The sequence below is a fragment of the Bufo bufo genome, chromosome 1, assembly GCF_905171765.1.
Source record: "Bufo bufo chromosome 1, aBufBuf1.1, whole genome shotgun sequence".
NCBI classification, from domain to species: domain Eukaryota; kingdom Metazoa; phylum Chordata; class Amphibia; order Anura; family Bufonidae; genus Bufo; species Bufo bufo.
In genome coordinates this window covers 494,926,413-494,947,487 of record NC_053389.1, presented here as the reverse complement: position 1 = coordinate 494,947,487, position 21,075 = coordinate 494,926,413, and the positions used below count along the sequence as shown (strand labels likewise).

Here is a 21,075-nt window from a genome sequence, read left to right as displayed (position 1 = left end):
CCGCATCCTGGTGCTATTCTGAGCTCACAGCAGAGAAGGCGCAGGTGAGAGCCGTATTTTTACCCATTACATGATTATAGTGCATTTGTATTGTGCAGCAGTTGTGTGCGGTTCTGCTGCGAAACCGCAGGTATATAGGGGAACAAGCGCTATTGGAACAACTATTTGCAACGGTGTGATATACCTGTTGCCCCTCAAAAAACTGATTGAGGGGTGCAATATACCTGCTACCACAAAATACTGAATAAGGGGTTTGATATACCTGCTTCCACCAAATATTGATTAAGGGGTTCTATATACCCGCTTCCACAAAATACTGATTAAGGGGATTGATATACCTGCTTCCACCAATTATTGATTTAGGCCTATGATATATACCTGCTTCCAGAAAATGCTGATTAAGGGGTTTGATATACCTGCTTCCGCCAAATATTGATTAAGGGGTTCTATATACCTGCTTCCACAAAATACTGATTAAGGGGGTTGATATACCTGCTTCAATCAAATATTGATTGAGGCCTATGATACACCTGCTTCCAAAAAATACTGATTAAGTGCATTGATATACCTGCTTCCACCAAATATTGATTAAGGCCTGCGATATACTTGCTTCGGCAAAATACTGATTAAGGGGATTGAAATACCTGCTTCCACAAAATACAGATTGAAGGTTGCAATAGACCTGCTTCCACAAAATTCTGATTAAAGGGATTGATAATACCTGCTTCCACCAAATATTGATTGAGGCCTGTGATACACCGCTTCCACAAAATACTGATTAAAAGGTTTGATATACCGGCTTCCACCAAATATTGATTGAGGCCTGCGATATACCTGCTTCTGCAAAATATTGATTAAGGGGTTCTATATACCTGCTTCCACAAAATACTGATTGAGGGGTGCGATATACCTGCTTCCACAAAATACTGATTGAGGGGTGCGATATACCTGCTTCCACAAAATACTGATTGAGGGTGTATTGCAGGCCTGCGATATACCTGCTTCCACAAAATACTGATTGAGGGGTGCGATATACCTGCTTCCACAAAATACTGATTGAGGGGTGCGATATACCTGCTTCCACAAAATACTGATTAAGGGGATTGATAATACCTGCTTTCACCAAATATTGATTGAGTTCTGCGATACACCGCTTCCACAAAATACTGATTAAGGGGTTTGATATACCTGCTTCTGCAAAATATTGATTAGGGGTTCTATATACCTGCTTTCACAAAATACTGATTGAGGGGTGCGATATACCTGCTTCCACAAAATACTGATTAAGGGGATTGATAATACCTGTTTCCACCAAATATTGATTGAGGCCTGCAATACACCACTTCCGCAAAATACTGATTAAGGGGTTTGATATACCGGCTTCCACCAAATATTGATGAAGGGGTTCTATATACCTGCTTCCACAAAATACAGATTGAGGTCTGCAATATACCTGCTTCCACAAAATACTGATTAAGGGGTTTTTATATACCTACTTCCACAAAATACTGATTAATGGGTTTGATATACCTGCTTTCACAATATACTGATGAGGGGTGCGATATACCTGCCTCCATAAAATATTGATTAAGGGGTTCTATATAGCTGTTTCCACAAAATACTGATTGAGGGGTGCGATATACCTGCTTCCACAAAATACTTATTAAGGGGATTGATATACCTGATTCCACCAATTATTGATTTAGGCCTATGATACACCTGCTTCCAAAAAATACTGATTAAGGGGATTGATATAACTGCTTCCACCAAATATTGATTAAGGCCTAGGATATACTTGCTTCTGAAAAATACTGATTGAGGGGTTTGAAATACCTGCTTCTACAAAATACAGATTGAGGGGTGCAATATACCTGCTTTCACAAAATACTGATTAAGGGGATTGATATACCTGCTTCCACAAAATACTTATTAAGGGGATTGATAATACCTGCTTCCACCAAATATTGATGGAGTCCTGCGATACACCGCTTCCACAAAATACTGATTAAGGGGTTTGATATACCAGCTTCCACCAAATATTGATTGAGGCCTGCGATATACCTGCTTCCGTAAAATATTGATTAGGGGTTCTATATACCTGCTTCCAGAAAATACTGATTGAGCGGTGCGATATACCTGCTTCCACAAAATAGAGATTAAGGGGTTTGTTATACCTGCTTCCACAAAATACTGATTAAGGGGATTGATAATACCTGCTTCCACCAAATATTGATTGAGGCCTGCAATACACCACTTCCACAAAATACTGATTAAGGGGTTTGATATACCGGCTTCCACCAAATATTGATGAAGGGGTTCTATATACCTGCTTCCACAAAATACAGATTGAGGTGTGCAATATACCTGCTTCCACAAAATATTGATTAAGGGGTTTTTATATACCTACTTCCACAAAATACTGATTAAGGGGTTTGATATACCTGCTTTCACAATATACTGATTGAGGGGTGCGATATACCTGCCTCCACAAAATATTGATTAGGGGGTTCTATATAGCTGTTTCCACAAAATACTGATTGAGGGGTGCGATATACCTGCATCCACAAAATACTTATTAAGGGGATTGATATACCTGCTTCCACCAATTATTGATTAAGGCCTACGATATACTTGTTTCTGCAAAATACTGATTGAGGGGTTTGAAATACCTGCTTCTACAAAATACAGATTGAGGGGTGCAATATACCTGCTTTCACAAAATACTGATTAAGGGGATTGATGTACCTGCTTCCACAAAATACTTATTAAGGGGATTGATAATACCTGCTTCCACCAAATATTGATGGAGTCCTGCGATACACCGCTTCCACAAAATACTGATTAAGGGGTTTGATATACCAGCTTCCTCCAAATATTGATTGAGGCCTGCGATATACCTTCTTCCGTAAAATATTGATTAGAGGTTCTATATACCTGCTTCCAGAAAATACTGATTGAGGGGTGCGATATACCTGCTTCTACAAAATACAGATTAAGGGGTTTGATATACCTGCTTTCACAAAATACTGATTAAGGGAATTGATAATACCTGCTTCCATCAAATATTGATTGAGTCCTGAGATACACCACTTCCACAAAATGCTGATTAAGGGGTTTGATATACCTGCTTCCACCAAATATTGATTGAGGCCTGCGATATACCTGCTTCCGCAAAATATTGATTAGGGGTTCTATATACCTGCTTCCACAAAATACTGATTAAGGGGATTGATATACTTGCTTCCACAAAATACTGATTAAGGGGATTGATAATACCTGCTTCCACCAATTATTGATTGAGGCCTGTTATACACCGCTTTCACAAAATACTGATTAAAAGATTTGATATACCGACTTCCACCAAACATTGATTGAGGCCTGCAATATACCTGCTTCTGCAAAATATTGATTAAGGGGTTCTATATACCTGCTTCCACAAAATACTGATTGAGGGGTGCGATATATCTGCTTCCACAAAATAGTAATTAAGGGGATTGATATTCCTGCTTCCACCAAATAATGATGAAGGGGTTCTATATACCTGCTTCCATAAAAACAGATTAAGGGGTGCAATATACCTGCTTTCACAAAATACTTATTGAGGGGCGCGATATACCTGCTTCCACAAAATATTGATTAAGGGGTTCTATATACCTGTTTCCACAAAATACTGATTGAGGGGTGTGATATACCTGCTTCCACAAAATACTTATTAACCCCTTAAGGACTTAGGACGTACCGGTACGCCACGTTTGCCGAGTCCTTAAGGATTCAGGACGTATCGGTACATCCTAACTTTAAAACGCGATTGCGGAGCGGGTTAATCGGAACAGGATGTCCGCTGAAATCATTCAGCGGGCATCCTGTCACAACGCCGGGGGGGGGTCATGTGACCCCCCCGCATCGGCGATCGCAGCAAACCGCAGGTCAATTCAGGTTTGCTGCGTTTCCAGTCCATTCGGGTCCCCGGTGACCCGATGAACCGGAAAAGGACGGTGACTGGTGGTGTAATTACACACCACCAATCACAGTCCGAGCATTTGGGGTTGGCGGTGCTGGCCGTGGTGCTGATGGGTGCTGTCCTTGGTGCTGATTGGTGCTGGAGAGAGGCGGGAGATTCAAACTCCTGTCGCTCCTCTCTCCCCTCCTCTTCCTGCTGCTGCACCGTCCAGCACAGTCCAGCACCAGCTCCTGCGAACCCCCCGTCGGCACCCATCACCCTCCTGAAACCAACACCCTCCAGGTAGGTCAGGGTCAGTGAGGGAGAGGCACGATTAGGCAGGGATAGAAGGGAAAAGTTAGTTAGGGGGAAAAAAAAAAAAAACTTTATCTGATTTATTGTTTCTGGTGGTTGGGGTCCACAGCACTTAGCTGTGAGACCCTAGACCCACCCCTGCCACTTGCCCCCCCCCCCCCCAGCGCCCTGGGGCTCGTTTTGGTTTCCCGGCCCACCAAATAAGCCCTACCGGAGCCCCCTACCGGTGAGCCCGAGATTCCGGATTATTTTTGCAATCCAGGAATAAAGATTCCCACAGTGGGCTTCACTGAAATGGACTTTTTTAGTTTTTTTTTTCAGTGACCCATTTGTAAATCTGATGGTGGAGCAGACGAACCTGTACACCCAATAGTTTGTTGCTCAGCACCCGGGCTCCATTTTGGCTAGACCCGGTGGCTGGATGCCGGTTAGTGCAGCCGAGATGAGGATGTTTTGGGGCCTCGTGCTGCATATGGGTTTAGGGCAAAAACCCAGTGTCAGGCAATACTGGAGTGGGGACGTCCTCTACCAGACCCCACTCTACAGTATGGCCATGACACGCCCCCGGTTTGAGGCAATCCGGAAATGTCTGCATTATTCAGATAATGCAGTGCAGCATGTCCCCCCCGAGGTGATCCTGCCCATGACCGTCTGTATAAGATACGGCCGGTCATCGATCACGTCGGGGCCAAATTTGCGCAGGCCTACGTACCTGGAAGGGAGGTTGCGGTTGATGAGTCTCTCGTTGCGTTCAAGGGTAGACTCAGTTTCCGCCAATACATTCCCACTAAGTGGGCGAGGTATGGTGTGTAAATGTACAAAATATGTGAGAGTACCTCAGGGTACACTTACAAATTTAGTGTGTACGAGGGGCGAGATTCCCGTATTGAACCCCCAGAATGTCCCCCCACTCTGGGTGTTAGCGGGAAACTCGTGTGGGACCTTATGTACCCACTGCTAGATAAGGGTTACCACTTGTACGTGGATAACTTTTATACTAGCATTCCCTTGTTCAGGTCCCTTGCCGCCAGATCAACGTCCGCTTGTGGGACCGTGCGGAAAAATCAATGCGGCCTCCCTACCTACCCCCTCCAGGTACCTATCCCCAGGGGTGAGACCCGTGCCCTACCAGTGGAAACCTGTTGCTGGTCAGGTATAAGGACAAGAGGGATGTCCTTATACTGTCCACAATCCACGGTAACAGCATCACCCCTGTCCCTGTGCGAGGTACCGCGGCAACGGTCCTCAAGCCCGATTGTATCGTCGACTACAATCGGTATATGGGAGGAGTTGATCTCTCTGATCAAGTCCTCAAGCCATATAATGCCATGCGCAAAACCCGGGCATGGTACAAAAAAGTTGCGGTCTACTTGGTACAGGTTGCCTTGTACAACGCTTTTGTACTATCCCGAAGCACTGGCAGCACAGGGACATTCCTCCAATTCTCTGAGGCAGTCCTCAAGGACCTGATCTTTTCAGACCGGGAAAGAGCAGGCCGGAGAACCTCGGGAATTGGAGGCACCCGGATCGTCCCTGGCCAACATTTTCCAGGTGTGGTCCCCCATACTGGAAAGAAGGGACGAACCCAAAAAAAGTGCAGAGTGTGTCACAGGAGGGGGATATGGAAGGACACCACCACTCAATGTGACATCATCTGGGCCTCTGCGTTATCGATTGCTTCAGGGAGCATCACACTTCCATGGAGTACTAAATTTTTATAATCCCCAACAGTCCCCTAGAGAACATAAAAAACTATGGCTCTCAGACTTTGGAGACACGGAAACAATTTTCCAAAAATATTAGTTTTAGTGCAGGCATCCTCAAACTGCGGCCCTCCAGATGTTGTAAAACTATAACTCCCAGCATGCCCAGACAACCTACAGCTATCAGCAGGGCATGGTGGGAATTGAAGTTTTACAACATCTGGAGGGCCGCAGTTTGAGGATGCCTGCTTAGTGTCTCCAAAGTCTGAGAGCCATACATATTGGGCATCGCCGCGTCCGTAAAAATCTTCTCTATAAAAATAACATTTAACTCAACCCCCTTCCCCCCCCCCCCCCCCCGGATGAACAGCATTAAAAAAAAAAAAAAAAAACGTGGAAAAAAAAGCAATTTTTTGTCACCTAACATCCCAAAAAGTGTAATAGCGAGCGATCAAAATGTCATATGCACCCCCAATTAGTGCCAATAAAACTGCCATCTCATCCCGCAAAAAATGAGCCCCTACATTAGATAGTCGCCCAACAAAAGAAAAAAAACTGTAGCTCCCAGTCTATGGAGATACTAAAATTATTTTTTTGGGTTCCTAAAATGATAATATAGTGTAAAAGCTAAATAAATTTTAAAATGTAGACATATTAGGTATTGCCACGTCCGTAAGAATCTTCCCTATAAAAATAACATTTTACCAAACCCCTCGGATGAACAGCGTTAAAAATATAAAATAAAAACGGCGCCAAATTTTTTTTCCATTTGAATCCTTTTTTTCCAGTAATAAAGCAAGGGTTAACAGCCAAACAAAACTAAATATTTATTGCCCTGATTCTGTAGTTTGCAGAATATGTGGTCGTAAATGGCTATATAGCCACACGGCAGGGCATAGAACGAAGGAAACGCCATATGGTTTCTGGAAGGCAGATTTTGATGGACTGGTTTATTTACACCATGTCCCATTAGAAGCCCCCCTGATGTAGCCTAGACTAGAAACTCCAAAAAGTGACCCCATCTAGGAAACTACACCCCTCAAGGTATTCAAAAATTATTTTACAAACTTTGTTAACCCTTTAGGTGTTCCACAAAACTTAATAGCGAATGTAGAAACAATTTTAGAATTTAAATTTTTTGTTACCTTGCCTTAAAAAAGGATAATATAGAGCAACCAAAAATCATATTTACCCTAAAATAGTCCCAAAACAACAACCACCTTTTCCCGTAGTTTCCTAGATGGGGTCACTTTTATGGAGTTTCTACTCTAGGGGTTCATCAGGGGGCTTGAAAGGGTACATGGTGTAAATAAACCAGTCCAGCAAAATCTGCCTTCCAAAAACCATATGGCGTTCCCCTTCTTCTATGTCCTGCCATTTAGCCAAATAGTAGTTTACAATGAAAAATTTGTAAATATGGACAGAGCACTCAAAGAAATCCGGGACCATGTGTATGCACAAAGAATATAGTTTTATTTAATGGCACTATTGGGTCAGCAAACAATAAAATCAATAACGAGTAGCAACCTAAAATGTAAATATGAGCTCTATATATGATAGATAACAGCCTCATACGAATATAGACAATATAAACTGAAGGACAAATTGATATGTGGAGACCATATATATGCTCAAAATGACAAATACAATAATCGATAAAATATTCGATAAAATGTTCGACCCATTGTCTTTAGAAGGGATAGTAAAAATCGATTCTATGCAATGTCCTGCAGAAAGTCAGTTAATAGTATTCGACGAATTTTCGAGACCAAGCAACAATGTTCATATGGCAGTATACAAAAAATAAGCAGATGGCTCACTCTGATTTGTCACGATAGGTGCACAGGTTCAAAGAAACACCCCCTAGGTTCTAATGGATATAGTAAAATTTGAATGGAACCGGCACTCAACAATTCGGAATACACGTGGAAATCAGATAAAATTATTTATTAAACAATCAACATGTGTCCTGTGTGCACCAGGATAAAATTCATAAAATAACATAAAATCTATAAAATGTAGCTTGTGTATAAGCCAGAGAGATAGGTGTCTCTAATCTATCAAGTTCTGACCGCCAGACGCAGCAGACTGCATCCGTGTCCCTCCTATTAGGTAGGGCTATTGGATCACAGTCGTCTGAGAAGCAGGCAGGAGCCGATAAATATAGTACTTCAATGGGTTCAATGACAGTTGTCTGATGTAATCACCACTTCATAGTCTCACAGTTCTAAATATATAATATGATTAAAGTCTTATATCATCATCTGAAATACAAAATCTTGAAGGGTCTAGGATGAAGGTAATATTTCAAACGGAGATCAATTGTCCGTCATATATAGCGCTATCAGGGTCTCAGTATACTGGATGAATAGAGTCAATTGTCTAGCACTTTAGTTAAGTCGGTGCTGATACCGCTTGTAGCGGTTCGGTATATTTCCACTTGTGTTGTTACTCACTGCGTCCTCTGTGGGCTCACTCACTCCGGTCTGCGGAAAGACTTCTGCCGTGGCGTCCCACGCTTCAGCCTTTCTCCGCTACGTTTGTTTCGGGTCCGGTCTTTGCCTGGGTCCCGTATCAACTCTCGTGAGAGATCTGAATTGCCTACTGCGCTTGCGTGAGTTTTCCAACACTTCGTTTGTCTTGCGTAGATAAGTGGATAAAGTCTCCGTCCTTTAGTACATGGCCATGTACCGCTGATATAATTTTTCACAGGTAATACGTCCAGACGCGTTTCGAGATACCTTATCTCTTCCTCAGTGGGTATAACCTGTGAATGTTAGTCACGTATCTTATATAGTCTCTTCTCAATTAATTAATTAAGTACACCTGTTTCAGAATTTCTGTGGGAGAATGAACCCTTTACTTTTCATTAACCTATTCTTTGCCATATAGTATTTATATTTCAGAAGTCCTCTTTCAAAGAGGGTTGCAATACTTCCAGATATCTTACATGAATGTATATACACATATAATAGCCATATATTCGAATGTTTAAAATGAATAAATAATTACACAGATTTATTACACAAATTTAAAACAAATTTAAAACATGCACATGGTAATGTGTCGATCCCGACATGTACCATTATAAAATATATTGGCAGACATTTGACTTCCCACAATGCAGGGAAATATCTTTCTATTAATTTTTTGAGGTAGAGTGATCTGCATGTTCTAATATGTATATGTCAGGTCTCTACTTATCCACAATCGTCTCAGTGTTGTGTGTTTGTATCATTCACTGTCCTCTTGAGGGCTGATTGCCTCAATTTAAAACTGATGTGACAGCCTTATATATTTCTTTTATTTCTTTTGCCATAACGTTTATTACTTGTTACTTAATTTGTGTATAATTTATGTATACTCCTAATCCGCAATTTATATGCATATTGTATTTTCATTGCGATTTTCTACTTGCGGTTTTTTTCTTGCGGTTTTTTTATATTTGCGGTTTTTTCGGATGCGTTTTTTCGGAAAATTTTTTTTAAAAAAATCTTTTCAAAAAATTTCTCAAACAGTGATCAAACATAATTATTCCATTGGTTATCTTGTCTCTTTTCAATTTGTTGAATATTTTTTCTTTTTTTCTTTTTTCTTTTTATATTCTATTTTTATTTTGTCCAAAAATTTTTTTTTATTTTTATTTATTTTTCACATTTTGCTGAAGGAGAATTTCGCCCTAACAATTTAAATAAAACCAAAGATTTCCAGATCTGAGTTTAACCCTGCAGGGAGAAGACTGCCAAAGTCATAAATTCTTCTGGACTCAGCCCGCGACATCCTCATAATGTGATTACCTCCTCTCCAGTGTACATCTACCCTTTCCAGGGCCACAAAGGAAAAGCCCCTGGGGTCGCTATTATGCGACACTTTAAAGTGTTTGGATAGAGAATGGTTTTCATATCCTTTTCTAATATTATTTAGATGTTCCGTAATTCTCACCCTCAGGGGTCTCTTGGTTCTGCCAATGTACTGTTTTTGGCAGGGGCACTGGAAAAGATAGATGACACTGGAGGAGTCACATGTCAGGCAGCCCTTGATATCTAAGAAGAATTCATTTTGAGTAGATTGGACCCTACTTGTCTTTTTTGGGAATGTTGAGTTTTTACACCCCGAACACCTCCCACATCTGTAGAAACCGTCCATATTCAGCCATTTTTGAAGTGTGAGTGCCTCTTTTTTCTTTTGATTTTTTATTGATGGTGCTATTTTTATACTTAAATTGGGTGCCTTGGTAAAAGTGATTAGTGGGGAAGTGTGTAACATAGGTCCAATGACCTTGTCCCTTAATAAAAAAGTGCCAGTGTTGATTAATGATGTGACGTATTTGTTTTGATTGTGAATTATAGGGTAGAATTAATCTTAATTCACCCTCCTTATTTGTGTTTTTGTGAGTGTTTGGCTGAAAAAAGGTCTCTCTCTCTGTTTCTCTAATTTTTACTAGAGCATCTGTAAGGACTTTTTCGGGGTACCCTTTACATTCGAACTGTTCTTTCATTTTCAGGGCCTCAATATCAAAATCAGCTTCTTCTGTACAGTTTCGCTTTATGCGGCGAAACTGGCCAGAGGGAATATTCAACAGCCATTGAGGTAAGTGACAGCTCATAAATGGAATAAAGCTATTCTTTGCTGTTGGTTTATAATAGGTGCTGCACTTATATTTATCATCACGCTGTGTAATCTGAATGTCCAGAAATTCTATGGATGTTTCCTTAATTTTGGACAAAAAAGTCAGATTCTTATCATTATTGTTCAGGGCCTCTAAGAATTCATGCAGTTGGCACTCATCTTTTGTCCATATAAATAAAACATCATCTATGTAGCGACGCCATAGGGCCAGGTCCGCCCCCAGCTTGGGGGCAATGTTTTCGTGCTCCCACTGTGCCAAAAACAAATTGGGAGCACGAAAACATTGCCCCCAAGCTGGGGGCGGACCTGGCCCTATGGCGTCGCTACATAGATGATGTTTTATTTATATGGACAAAAGATGAGTGCCAACTGCATGAATTCTTAGAGGCCCTGAACAATAATGATAAGAATCTGACTTTTTTGTCCAAAATTAAGGAAACATCCATAGAATTTCTGGACATTCAGATTACACAGCGTGATGATAAATATAAGTGCAGCACCTATTATAAACCAACAGCAAAGAATAGCTTTATTCCATTTATGAGCTGTCACTTACCTCAATGGCTGTTGAATATTCCCTCTGGCCAGTTTCGCCGCATAAAGCGAAACTGTACAGAAGAAGCTGATTTTGATATTGAGGCCCTGAAAATGAAAGAACAGTTCGAATGTAAAGGGTACCCCGAAAAAGTCCTTACAGATGCTCTAGTAAAAATTAGAGAAACAGAGAGAGAGACCTTTTTTCAGCCAAACACTCACAAAAACACAAATAAGGAGGGTGAATTAAGATTAATTCTACCCTATAATTCACAATCAAAACAAATACGTCACATCATTAATCAACACTGGCACTTTTTATTAAGGGACAAGGTCATTGGACCTATGTTACACACTTCCCCACTAATCACTTTTACCAAGGCACCCAATTTAAGTATAAAAATAGCACCATCAATAAAAAATCAAAAGAAAAAAGAGGCACTCACACTTCAAAAATGGCTGAATATGGACGGTTTCTACAGATGTGGGAGGTGTTCGGGGTGTAAAAACTCAACATTCCCAAAAAAGACAAGTAGGGTCCAATCTACTCAAAATGAATTCTTCTTAGATATCAAGGGCTGCCTGACATGTGACTCCTCCAGTGTCATCTATCTTTTCCAGTGCCCCTGCCAAAAACAGTACATTGGCAGAACCAAGAGACCCCTGAGGGTGAGAATTACGGAACATCTAAATAATATTAGAAAAGGATATGAAAACCATTCTCTATCCAAACACTTTAAAGTGTCGCATAATAGCGACCCCAGGGGCTTTTCCTTTGTGGCCCTGGAAAGGGTAGATGTACACTGGAGAGGAGGTAATCACATTATGAGGATGTCGCGGGCTGAGTCCAGAAGAATTTATGACTTTGGCAGTCTTCTCCCTGCAGGGTTAAACTCAGATCTGGAAATCTTTGGTTTTATTTAAATTGTTAGGGCGAAATTCTCCTTCAGCAAAATGTGAAAAATAAATAAAAATAAAAAAATTTTTTTGGACAAAATAAAAATAGAATATAAAAAGAAAAAAGAAAAAAAGAAAAAATATTCAACAAATTGAAAAGAGACAAGATAACCAATGGAATAATTATGTTTGATCACTGTTTGAGAAATTTTTTGAAAAGATTTTAAAAAAAAAAATTTTCCGAAAAAACGCATCCGAAAAAACCGCAAATATAAAAAAACCGCAAGAAAAAAACCGCAAGTAGAAAATCGCAATGAAAATACAATATGCATATAAATTGCGGATTAGGAGTATACATAAATTATACACAAATTAAGTAACAAGTAATAAACGTTATGGCAAAAGAAATAAAAGAAATATATAAGGCTGTCACATCAGTTTTAAATTGAGGCAATCAGCCCTCAAGAGGACAGTGAATGATACAAACACACAACACTGAGACGATTGTGGATAAGTAGAGACCTGACATATACATATTAGAACATGCAGATCACTCTACCTCAAAAAATTAATAGAAAGATATTTCCCTGCATTGTGGGAAGTCAAATGTCTGCCAATATATTTTATAATGGTACATGTCGGGATCGACACATTACCATGTGCATGTTTTAAATTTGTTTTAAATTTGTGTAATAAATCTGTGTAATTATTTATTCATTTTAAACATTCGAATATATGGCTATTATATGTGTATATACATTCATGTAAGATATCTGGAAGTATTGCAACCCTCTTTGAAAGAGGACTTCTGAAATATAAATACTATATGGCAAAGAATAGGTTAATGAAAAGTAAAGGGTTCATTCTCCCACAGAAATTCTGAAACAGGTGTACTTAATTAATTAATTGAGAAGAGACTATATAAGATATGTGACTAACATTCACAGGTTATACCCACTGAGGAAGAGATAAGGTATCTCGAAACGCGTCTGGACGTATTACCTGTGAAAAATTATATCAGCGGTACATGGCCATGTACTAAAGGACGGAGACTTTATCCACTTATCTACGCAAGACAAACGAAGTGTTGGAAAACTCACGCAAGCGCAGTAGGCAATTCAGATCTCTCACGAGAGTTGATACGGGACCCAGGCAAAGACCGGACCCGAAACAAACGTAGCGGAGAAAGGCTGAAGCGTGGGACGCCACGGCAGAAGTCTTTCCGCAGACCGGAGTGAGTGAGCCCACAGAGGACGCAGTGAGTAACAACACAAGTGGAAATATACCGAACCGCTACAAGCGGTATCAGCACCGACTTAACTAAAGTGCTAGACAATTGACTCTATTCATCCAGTATACTGAGACCCTGATAGCGCTATATATGACGGACAATTGATCTCCGTTTGAAATATTACCTTCATCCTAGACCCTTCAAGATTTTGTATTTCAGATGATGATATAAGACTTTAATCATATTATATATTTAGAACTGTGAGACTATGAAGTGGTGATTACATCAGACAACTGTCATTGAACCCATTGAAGTACTATATTTATCGGCTCCTGCCTGCTTCTCAGACGACTGTGATCCAATAGCCCTACCTAATAGGAGGGACACGGATGCAGTCTGCTGCGTCTGGCGGTCAGAACTTGATAGATTAGAGACACCTATCTCTCTGGCTTATACACAAGCTACATTTTATAGATTTTATGTTATTTTATGAATTTTATCCTGGTGCACACAGGACACATGTTGATTGTTTAATAAATAATTTTATCTGATTTCCACGTGTATTCCGAATTGTTGAGTGCCGGTTCCATTCAAATTTTACAATGTTCATATGGCGATTTGCCCACACCTGAAACAGCGGTGATGACATGTTGATGGACGACATGTGGGTGCCCACAAGAGAGGAAGAGGAGTGGAGTTCAGAAGGAGAGACGGAGCAGCAGATAGGGAGGAGAAGGAGGAGAAGCAGGCAGAACTCGCAGTTCACCGGAGGCAAAAAGCAGACTGCAAATGTATCTGGAGCGAGCCATCCACCATGCACGGTCACATCTTGCACTCCCAGGATGCCGTCACATTCCTACGCAGCTGCTGACAATAGTGTTGCCATCTGCAGCCTGTGCTGTCAACTCATAAGTCACAGTAAGCCCAACACTCACCTAGGGATAACTGCCTTAAGAAGGCACCTGGCCTCCCATCACCGAGCCCAGTGGGAGCAACGCCGTCAGAACCCACAAAGCCACACTCCCGGGGCTCCACGTCCTGTCTCTTCTCCTTCTCCTCTCTCCTCCCATTTGTCCTCCACTCCACCTTCCACCGTGCCATCGTCACATTCATCTTGCAGAAGGCAGGATTCCGTGGCCGAAATGTTCGAGCGTTAAAGGTTGATGACGTCGTATAACCCTCTTGCCCAACAGCTGAGTGCTGACTTGCCAGATCTGCTAGTCCGACAACTACTGCCATATAAACTTTAGAAAATTTGTGGCCATTGGCACACTGCAATGGAAGGTCCCCGGAAGGAAATATTTCTCCCAGAAAGGCATCCCAGAGATACAATATATGGCCACGTTCAGCGGCAAGTGAATATATCTCTGGCACACAGTGTCGCTGCCGAGATACATCTGACCACAGACATGTGGTCTAGCAAACACAGGCAGGGAAGGTACATAACTTTTACTGCCCACTGGATGAACCTTATGACGGCCGTCAAGCATGTAACCCGTGTGGATTTGGTGTTACCGCCACGGATTGCATGCAGGCCTGCCTCTTCTTCTCCTCCTTCTACTCCATCCTCTGTTTCCTCCTCGACTGACTCCTCCTTTTCCACTGCTACCGCCTCTTCTGTTGCACCCCCAAGCTCCCCAGAACCTATTCGACGTACCAGGTGAGACGTTGCCATGCTGTGCTGAGGCTGTTGTGCCTGGAAGCCAAGAGCCACACTGGTCCTGCACTGCTTTCAGCTCTGCCGTCACAAGCCCATTAGTGGCTAAACCCGCTCAATTTGACAGTTGGTAAAGTGGTGTGCGACAACGGTGCCAATCTTCTGAGCGCACTGAAACAGGGCATAATGACACACGTGCCGTGCCGTGCATGGCACACGTCCTGAACTTAGTTGTGCAGCGATTCATTGCCAAATAACCTGGGGTCCAGGACATCTTGCGGCAGGCCAGGAAAATCTCTGGCCATTTTAGAAGATCTTACACAGTCATGGCTCACCTTGCTGACGTTCAGCGGCGACACCACCTGCCGGTCAGATGTCTGATTTGTGACAGCCTGACACGCTGGAACGCCACCTTGTATATGCTTGATAGGCTGCTCCAGCAGCAACATGCCGTTAACGACTACCTGTATGAACTCTGCAGCAGGACAGGTTCTGGGGAGCTTGGTGTCTTTTCACTGCACCAGTCGCTGCTCATGTGTGACGCATGCAGCCTTCTGTTGTCATTTGATGAGATCACCAAACTTGTCAGTCGCAGCCAGGGCACCATCAGTGACATCGTACCTTACGCCTTCTTTCTGGAGCGTGCATTGCGTTGTGTCATTGATCAAGCCGTCGAGGAGCAGGAGCTGGAAGATGAAGTCGCAATGCTGAATGAATTGCCAGGGGGGGTTACTCCATCTGAGACAAGCCAGCAGGATTGTGAAGAGGAGTCAGAGGAAGATGGTGGCTGAGGGAAGGAGGAGGAGGAGCAAGAAGAGCAGGCTTTGAGTGGGACTTTAAACTTTTCGGGGATCCCTGGTGTTGTCTGTGGCTGGGGGAAGGAGACTGAGGGCGACATTCTCCTGAGCAATGAGCAGGAGCCAGAGCTCTCCACTGCTTCCAATTTAGTGCAAATGGGGGCCTTCATGCTCCAGTGTTTGAATAGGGACCCCCGTATAAAAAGCATAAAGGGCAAGGACCAGTACTGGGTGGCAACGTACTTAGACCCCCGGCACAAACACAAAATGGCGGACATGTTACCAGCATCACAGAGGGCTGCAGAATGCAGAATTTCCAGGCCTTGCTGCGAGAGATGCAGCATTCTGTTGTTGCGGGCGCTGGCAGAGGAATTTCCACAGGTGCGGGCACCAATCCTATCGCGTCTGCAAGAAGAGGGCGTTTTTTGAAGATGTGTTGGTCACTTCGGATATGAGATCATTCTTGCAGCCAACCCATCGACAGCAGCCCTGCGGATCCAGCCTCAGGGAACGCCTAGACCGACAGGTCTCCGACTACATTGGGTTAACGGCCGATGTGGACGCTCTGAGAAGCAAGGAACTACTTGTCTACTGGGTGGGCTTATCCTGTGGCCAGAGCTGGCACAATTTGCCGTGGAACTCTTTGTTTGCCCCTCGTTGAGTGTCCTGTCCGAAAGGACGTTCAGCGCAGCAGGGGGGATTGTGACCGATAAGCGCATTCGCCTAGCTCACGACCTCACATTTCTTAAAATTAATGAGGCATGAATCTCGGAAGAATTCAACAGCTGTGACGACCACATGTAATTGAATTACCTCATGCCAGCCCACACATATCCGCCACCACCCAGAACAAAGAATGGTCCTTGTCTTATGTACACTGCTCAAAAAAATAAAGGGAACACTTAAACAACACAATGTAACTCCAAGTCAATTACACTTCTGTGAAATCAAACTGTCCACTTAGGAAGCAACACTGAGTGACAATCAATTTCACATGCTGTTGTGCAAATGGGATAGACAACAGGTGGAAATTATAGGCAATTAGCAAGACACCCCCAATAAAGGAGTGGTTCTGCAGGTGGTGACCACAGATCACTTCTCAGTTCCTATGCTTCCTGGCTGATGTTTTGGTCACTTTTGAATGCTGGCGGTGCTTTCACTCTAGTGGTAGCATGAGACGGAGTCCACAACCCACACAAGTGGCTCAGGTAGTGCAGCTTATCCAGGATGGCACATCAATGCGAGCTGTGGCAAGAAGGTTTGCGGTGTCTGTCAGCGTAGTATCCAGAGCATGGAGGCGCTACCAGGAGACAGGCCAGTACATCAGGAGATGTGGAGGAGGCCGTAGGAGGGCAACAACCCAGCAGCAGGACCGCTACCTCCGCCTTTGTGCAAGGAGGGACAGGAGGAGCACTGCCAGAGCCCTGCAAAATGACCTCCAGGAGGCCACAAATGTGCATGTGTCTGCTCAAACGGTCAGAAACAGACTCCATGAGGGTGATATGAGGGCCCGATGTCCACAGGTGGGGGTTGTGCTTACAGCCCAACACCGTGCAGGACGTTTGGCATTTTCCAGAGAACACCAATATTGGCAAATTCGCCACTGGTGCCCTGTGCTCTTCACAGATGAAAGCAGGTTCACACTGAGCACATGTGACAGACGTGACAGAGTCTTGAGACGCCGTGGAGAACGTTCTGCTGCCTGCAACATCCTCCAGCATGACCGGTTTGGAATTGGGTCAGTAATGGTGTGGGGTGGCATTTCTTTGGAGGGCCGCACAGCCCTCCATGTGCTCGCCAGAGGTAGCCTGACTGCCATTAGGTACCGAGATGAGATCCTCAGACCCCTTGTGAGACCATATGCTGGTGCGGTTGGCCCTGGGTTCCTCCTAATGCAAGACAATGCTAGACCTCATGTGGCTGGAGTGTGTCAGCAGTTCCTGCAAGACGAAGGCATTGATGCTATGGACTGGCCCGCCCTTTCCCCAGACCTGAATCCAATTGAGCACATCTGGGACATCATGTCTCGCTCTATCCACCAACGTCACGTTGCACCACAGACTGTCCAGGAGTTGGCAGATGCTTTAGTCCAGGTATGGGAAGAGATCCCTCAGGAGACCGTCCGCCACCTCATCAGGAGCATGCACAGGCGTTGTAGGGAGGTCATACAGGCACGTGGAGGCCACACACACTACTGAGCCTCATTTTGAATTGTTTTAAGGACATTACATCAAAGTTGGATCAGCCTGTAGTGTGTTTTTCCACTTTAATTTTGAGGGTGACTCCAAATCCAGACCTCCATGGGTTGAAAAATTTGATTTCCATTTTTTAATTTTTGTGTGATTTTGTTGTCAGCACATTCAACTATGTAAAGAACAAAGTATTTCAGAAGAATATTTAATTAATTCAGATCTAGGATGTGTTATTTTTGTGTTCCCTTTATTTTTTTGAGCAGTGTATATACAGAGGCAAAAAAGGCCTTTTATGTCAGGTGAATGCCTAATTTTTGGGGCCTCTACTCCGGTGGCCTACAGTAACATTTTTATCCAGTGACCGCCTAATGTACCTCCAGCCACATCATCACGTGTTCTTTTCTGTCAGGTGAATGCCTAATTTTTGGGGCCTGTACTGGCCTACAGTAAAATTGTTATCCACTGACCGTCTAATATACCTTCAGCCACATAATCACTTGTTCTTTTCTGTCAGGTGAATGCCTAATTTTTGGGGCCTGTAATCCACTGGCCTACAGTAAAATTGTTATTCAGTGACTGCCTAATATACCTCCAGCCGCATAATCACTTGTTCTTTTCTGTCAGATGAATGCCTAATTTTTGGGGCCTGTACTCCACTGGCCTACAGTAAAATTGTTATTTAGTGACCGCCTAATGTACCTCCAGCCACATAATCACTTGTTCTTTTCTCTCAAGTGAATGCCTAATTTTTGGGGCCTGTACTGGCCTACAGTAAAATTGTTATCCACTGACTGTCTAATATACCTCCAGTTACATAATCACTTGTTCTTTTCTGTCAGCTGAATGCCTAATTTTTGGGGCCTGTACTGGCCTACAGTAAAATTGTTATCCACTGAGCGCCTAATGTACCTCCAGCCACATAATCACTTGTTCTTTTCTGTCAGGTGAATGCCTAATTTTTGGGGCCTGTACTCCACTGGCCTACAGTAAAATTGTTATTCAGTGACCGCCTAATGTACCTCCAGCAACATAATCACTTGTTCTTTTCTGTCAAGTGACTGCCTAATTTTTGGGGCCTGTACTGGCCAACAGTAAAATTGTTATCCACTGACCGCCTAATGTACCTCCAGCCACATAATCACTTGTTCTTTTCCGGCAGGTGAATGCCTGATTTTTGGGGCCTGTACTCCCATGGCCTAAAATATAATTTTTCTAGGCTCCAGCAGGGCACATTTTTGAGAGTTTCCCTTTAAGATGCATAAAAATGGCCCCTGATTTAAATACATATTTTTTGTTGGAATTTTTGCCATTGATCCCCCCTCTGGTATGTCACTGTCCATGTTGTGGGACTATTTGTGCACTTCTAGTAAGTATTTGGTGGCTGCAAATATGACCTGAAGGTTTTTCAGGTTCACATGCCATTAAAGTGAATGGGGCCCGCCGCGAACACACGGTTTGTGAACATTTGATTGTGAACTTGCGTTTGCGAACCGTCCCGGCCGATGTTTGTCCATCTCTAGACTGAGATATTGATCACCTACTCTCAGGATAGGTCATCAATATCAGATCTTGGGGATCTGATATCCGGTACTCCCATGGTTCAGCTCTTTCGGACAGCCACCGTCACCAGAAACTTTGCAGTCGATGGAAGGCTCCATGCACTTTGTACAGTAGTTTCCAGTACTGATCTATTCCAAGTGAATGAGAGCTGAGCTGCAGTGTCCCAGCTTCTGTCCCCATCCACTGCCCGAAACAGCAAATTTGTAGGGGTGTTGGGTATTAGAGCTCAATCAATCTGAGATGGATGCTTTATCCTGAAGATAAGACATTGATTTCTAAGTCCCAGAAAATCCCTTTTAGCCTATTCAGATGCCAACCAATGAGCATTTATTTTGTGTTTTATGTTTTTTCATTGTTCTCAGAAAAAACATTCTTTGAGGGAATATTTCTAAAACATATAAACTAAAATGTAGATATAAAAATACAACATTTCATTACAATATGCAGCCTTACAAAACCTGCAAGCCATGGAACAGTGTGTGCTCAATAATTTTCTTTTTGTAAAGCACTTTTTAAAGTTTTTAGGAATTCTTCTCTTTTTCAAATGGGTTCATTTACAAATAAAAATTTTTACTTAATAGAACTATAATTACAGATGTAATTGCTAACAAAGTTACTTTTATCAAATATTTTACATGATATTCTTATCTACCTACTGCATACTTTTTATAAGTAGACTTTCATTTTCCATGCCTTCATTTGTAGCATCTAAAATCCATTTCTTATTGCATTACAGGTCCTATAAGTAGTATCCTGGTAAACAAATATGGCAGTCGCCCAGTGGTCATAGCAGGAGGCTTGCTCTGCAGCGTAGGATTGATTTCAGCGTCATTCTGCAACAGTGTGCTTGAACTGTACATTTGCATTGGTGTTGTTGGTGGTGAGTATCAAAAACAGTATTTTATTACATCTGGTACTGAGAAAAAGCTACATGTAGCAGAATAGGTTTCATATGCTATAGGGCAGACTCATCTTAGCATCCATGTACAAGCTAATAATGGATAAATATGGGTATCACTCAGTAACAGTGTTCATCAGCCCTGATTCTTTATATTTGGAGAGATATTACAGTATGTATGAGAACCACTGTAATCACCTTATGTACCAGCCATTTTTCTAATTAAGTCAACGTGTGTTCATAAGCCTGTTAGTGCATATAGACAGCTTAGGACATTCCAATTATTACTCTTCTTCAGCCGATATTGTCTAAGGCAGAAGTATGACATATCAGAAGTTACCATATTTTTTGCTTTATAAGATGCCATTTTTTGCGTCTTCTAAAGCGAATACTAGTGAGCGCTACCATTATGGATGCGCTAACTAGAGTGCAGGAGTCGCAAGGATTGGTAAATAATATTTTACCGCTCTTTTCCGGGCTTGCGCTGCACCCTCCTGACTGCGTACAGCAGCGGTCCCCAACCGCCGGGCTGCGGCCCAGGACTGGGCCCTAAAAGATTGTTTGCCAGGCTGCAGAGGAAAGAGGAGTGGCGCATGCGCGCCCGATGCGCACATCAGAGTAGCCAGAGTCAGTAAATGGAGAAGGAGGGAAGGACGGAGGGAGGGAATCCCTGATGCTCCAGTGTCCAGCTCAAAATTTACAAATATGACATGCGTCACTTT

General features: G+C 42.7%; 1 protein-coding gene across 3 annotated transcripts in view; it reads left to right on the top strand.

Annotated features, from left to right (window-relative positions):
* The window catches only part of LOC120981019 (monocarboxylate transporter 2-like), a 135,094-nt gene that overhangs the window by 102,437 nt on the left and 11,582 nt on the right, over positions 1–21,075 (top strand). For all 3 annotated transcript variants that reach the window (XM_040410488.1, XM_040410480.1, XM_040410473.1), the window contains exon 3: positions 20,192–20,335. In XM_040410488.1, the coding sequence (XP_040266422.1) occupies positions 20,192–20,335 (144 nt within the window). The remainder of the gene's footprint in view (positions 1–20,191; positions 20,336–21,075) is intronic.